Source organism: Ovis aries, chromosome 17 (genome assembly GCF_016772045.2).
Source record: "Ovis aries strain OAR_USU_Benz2616 breed Rambouillet chromosome 17, ARS-UI_Ramb_v3.0, whole genome shotgun sequence".
Taxonomy (NCBI): domain Eukaryota; kingdom Metazoa; phylum Chordata; class Mammalia; order Artiodactyla; family Bovidae; genus Ovis; species Ovis aries.
In genome coordinates this window covers 64,373,010-64,377,596 of record NC_056070.1, presented here as the reverse complement: position 1 = coordinate 64,377,596, position 4,587 = coordinate 64,373,010, and the positions used below count along the sequence as shown (strand labels likewise).

The 4,587-nt window shown below is 53.8% G+C and overlaps 1 protein-coding gene across 3 annotated transcripts in view; it reads right to left on the bottom strand.

The window, feature by feature from the left end:
- Window positions 1–1,386, bottom strand: part of CORO1C (coronin 1C) — a 79,440-nt gene extending 78,054 nt beyond the window's left edge. The window contains exon 1 of one of the 3 annotated variants that reach the window (XM_060400805.1): window positions 1,178–1,386. In XM_060400805.1, the coding sequence (XP_060256788.1) occupies window positions 1,178–1,280 (103 nt within the window). In that variant the 5' untranslated portion in view covers window positions 1,281–1,386. Of the gene's footprint in view, window positions 1–711; window positions 849–1,177 lie in introns of those variants that run through there. The other 2 variants (XM_060400806.1, XM_027956653.3) reach the window with 2 other exon arrangements.
- Window positions 1,387–4,587: the final 3,201 nt, after the last annotated feature.

Sequence of the window (4,587 nt, the reverse complement as noted above, 5' to 3'; positions counted from 1 at the left end):
AGTCCCAGATCTCGGCTCCCACCGCCCGGCTCAGCCTCCTCTCAAACCGCCCCCACCCACATCACTCCAAACCCAGCCCTGCCCCGCCCTTCCCGACCCCCAACCCAGCTCTTCAGGGTCCAGTGCCGGCCTCTCACCCCGAAGCAGGCACCCCGAGGCCAGACCGCCGCCCTCACCTCTCCCAAGCAGAACCCAGCTCCCCCAGACCCCACGCGAGCCCGGACCCTGGCACCCGCCCCCTCCTCGCTCCCCAGGGCGGCTCAAGCCCCGCCCCCAGGCCTGGCGCCCCCGGGCTCAGCGCCCTGGCCTCTCGCAGCCCCACCCCACCCAAGACCCCACCCAACCCGGCGGAGCCCTGACCCCTACAATCCTTCCCGGGGTAGCCCCATTCTCACGCGGCTCCTCACCCGTCCAGGAGGGTTCCGGACCCCTAAAAGTCTCCCCTGAGCAGCCTCTTCCCCACAGGCGACCTGGGTTTACTCTCCTCAGGCCGAGCGGTTCGGTCCTCAACTCCCCGCCCCGCTGGACCCCAAGTCTCCCAAAGCAGCCCCGACCCCTGCCCCTTGCACACCGGCCAGGGCGGGCCCCCGACCCAGGGACCCGCGCCGCGCGCGCCCACCCAGCCCTGTCCGCTCCACCGGGCCCTGCCCTACGCCCCGCCGGCTCCTGTCAGCCGGCGCCCGCACATGCTGAGAGGACAGATCCGTCCACCCGCCTCGCTTGCTCCCAAGCGGCCCTGCCGGGCGCGCGCAGCTCACCAGGGCCGAGGTGCCTGAGGCGCCGCTGCCGAAGTCCCCACCGCAAAGCCCGGCAAAGCCTCCAACCGCTACCGCCTCCCGCCTGGCACTGAGCGCTGCGCGGGGGAGGGGCGCGGACAGCCGCCACCGCCCCCGCCGCCGCACGCAGGCCCCGCCCCGCGCCGTGCCGCGCCCAACCAGGGCCGCCGCACTGCGGCACGCCACGCCCACTTCCGGGAGGGGAAGCCCGCTTCCCACCCCGCGTTCCACGCCTCACTCTCCCTAGCGCCTCCTCTGGTCGCGCCGAGGGATGCAGGTAGGCCTTGGAAGAAGGCGGTGCCCAAGCGCAAGCACCGCCCACTAGCCCTCGGAGTGACCGGAGAGCCACGCCCACTGCCCCTCAGAACGGGGAGCGGCGACCTTAGAGCCCGCCCACTGACCTGCTTGGTTCGGCCGAGCCGCATTCCCTGGCTCCTCAAAAATTCCCCCAGAGTCCCTTAAAACCGGAACATCAGCTCCTCTAAGCTCCGCCCACTGCCCCATCCGAACCTTTCGCCGGCTTCTTGGGTCCTTAAGCCCAGCTCCCCTCCCATCCCTTCAGAACTGTCCCTTCTGCGTCACAAACCCAGTCCCAACTTCTAGAAGCCCCGCCCACGGGCGAACAACCCTCATTTGTGGCATCGCAATTCCCGCCCGGGAGTTGGTGATGGACAGGGAGGCCTGGCGTGGTGCGGCCCATGGGGTCGCAAAGAGTCGGACACGACTGAATTCCCGCCCAGGGCCCATCTAACTGTTTTAAATCTCAAGCTCCGCCCAGAACCCTCGAATCCCCGCCTCTGGCTCCCGAAGCTCCGCCTCTGCAGCCAGCACACCCTCCCACCGCTTCTGGGAACTCCTGAGGCTGAGATCTTCTTTCCACTACACCTTGTCACTTTGCTAGCACAAGGTGGCGACCCCTGGACTCCCACACCCGCGTATCCCCCACCACTACACAGGAGGGCCTATCTTGACCAATTTCGCAGGTGGGGAAATGAAGGATTACAGGGTCCCTCCCTCTCTTTTCCTGGCCGAAGTCCCTGACTTAATAACTGGACGACCCAGGCCTAAAAAAGTCAGAGCGCAGAGCTTCGAGTCCATCTCTGCTGCCGTCAGACTGTGTGTCCTGGGGCAGTTGCCTTCATCTCCCTGGACCTGAATTTCCTGATCTGTAGCGTGAAGCTGTCCTCTTGATAGCCAGAGACCCTTTCTCAAATACCAAGCTCTGAAATGTCAAGATTTGGGGAAGCTAATCTTCAGGCCTGGTAAACTGGACTGACAAAGCAGATCTTCTGATGGGGTAGGCTATTTACTTCCCAAAGCAAAACACCTTTGCAGTTAACAATGAGGAATTTTTCAGTATCAGCCACAGAAGTGTGTGTTATGTAAAGCATGGTCCACCTGAACCAAAACAGCTATCAAAGCAAATTATGTTTCCTCTCTAAGCCTCAGGGTTTGGGGTGGGGGGGCGGGCTGCACCATCCAAGATATGGAATCTTAGTTCCCCAGGGATCAAACCAGCGCCCCCTACATTGGACCCACAGCCTTAACCACTGGCCCACCTAAGCCTCAGTGAAATAGAGATAGATAATAGGCGCACCTTAGGAAGGATTCCATGAGGTCCCAGTTAGTAATGCACTTATCAAAGAGACTGACTTGGCATAAGCCCTCAGTTAGTCATTTCGCTAAACATTAAAATGCCTCTCTGGCAGCATGACAGAATAGAAAAAACATGGACTTTAGATGCTGACAGACTTGGCTCTAAATCCAGGCTCCACGTCTTAACAGTTGTGTGACCTCAGGCAAGTCACTTCCCCTCTCTGCACCCAGTTCTCCTCCTTTATATAGGGGGACTCATCCAAGTGCTTACTTCAGTGAATGGTTTTGAAGATTCAGGAGTTTAGATTCAATGAATTAAGGCATGGCAAAGCATCCAGCATAGTGCCTGGCATGCAGAAGTTATTTAAAATGTGTTGATTCCCATCTCCCAGTTCTATAAATGATAAAATTAAAGCAAAATTTCCTAGGACATCAGTTCCCCACAGATGACACCACAATACCACAACCATGAAATATACTGAGAAGGATCCCAAGGCATTTGTCTTCCAGTTTTATCCTTAGGGTGAAGAAGATGATTCTTGCACAGAAAGTAACCAAAGCCAGAAGCAATGCCACATCCCCACCTCACCCCACACCTGACCCAAATGTGCTCAGTGGAGAGCTGCTACTTCCAGAAGCAGCTGGAAAATTGCATAACTCTTTGAGGGGAAAAAAAAAAAATCATCCCATTGTTCTTGAATCCATAGCAACCTCTTCATGGGTCCGAAAGAAAACCTTGGGTCTGCCCAGGTTGGCCGCAGATGGAGAGATTTAGGTGCAGGTAAGATGCCTGATTTGTGTCTTCTGCTCTCAAAAGCTGGCGATTTCTGAAGTAGCCTGAAAAGATAGATGCTAGATGAAGACGAATTCAGTGATTAGGAAAAAGAAGAATGGTCCCATATCCTACATGATACACATGCCAGCTCATGTATGAAGAAGAAAGAACTGTGAGACCTGCATTTGGAAGCTCCTAAAAAAATCTTTTTTTCTAGTTTCTCTTAGTAGCAAATGGGGACGTTCATCTTAGATTGCCAGGGCAACATGGAAGCTGAGCTGGATTAGCCCTATGGAAGCATTAACAAATGATAAAACTATTAATTAAATGAAAGACTGGAAGTAATCTCAGATTACTGGAATAATCTCAGTAGGCAAGACCCCTGCTTGAGTGACAGAAGGGGACAAAACTTGGGGAATATTAAAATTCACCCTCCATTGATCAGTTTTGATTCTCACTGCTTGGAGTGCTTCCTTCTGCAAAACAGAACAAGGAATCATTGATTGGCAATGGATAGGATGTCTTTTTCAAAAATTTATTTTACTGAAGTATAGTTGATTTATAATGTGTTAATTTCTACTGCATAGTGATTCAGTTATACATGCAAATACATTCTTTTTCATACTCTATCCATTAGGGCTTATCACAGGACAGTGAATATAGTTCCCTGTGTCCATTCTATATATAATAGTCTGGAATGCCTTTCTTAATTTAAATGTTTGATTTTGAGATAATTATAAGTGCACATGTAAATATAAGACATAATTCAAAGAGATCACGTGCAATGACATCTCTTGTTGCGGAGCATGGGCTCTAGGGCCCAGTGGTGTGTGTTTTGCTAAGTCGCTTCAGCTGTGTCCAATTCTTTGCAACCCATGGACGCTAGCCTGCCAGGGTCCTGAGTCCATGGGATTCTCCAGGCAAGACCACTGGAGTGGGTTACTATTTCCTCCTCCAGAGGATCTTTCTGACCCAGGGATCGAACCAGTGTCTCTTACATCTCCTGCATTGGCAGGTAGGTTCTTTAACCACTAGCACCACCTGGGAAGCCCTCCCCCCGGTGGTAACATCTTGCAAAACTGGAATATAATCGCACACTCTGGATATTTATATCTTGATACAAGATACAGAATATTTCCACCACCAGGAAGACCCCGGCCATTGCCCCTTTACAGCCACCCCCACTTCCCTCCTGCCCCCATTCCCTCCTAACCTCGGGCAACGGCTCATCTGTTCTCAGTTTCTATAATCTTTGTGATTTTAAGAATGACAAATGGGACTTCCCTGGTATTCCCCTGATTAAGAGCCCACCTGTCAATGCAGGGAACCCAGCTTTGATCCTTGGTCCAGGAAGATCCCATATGCTGAGGGGCAACTAAGCCCATATCCCACAGCTACTGAGCCTCTGGGCCCTAGAGCCCATGCTCTGCAACAAGAGAT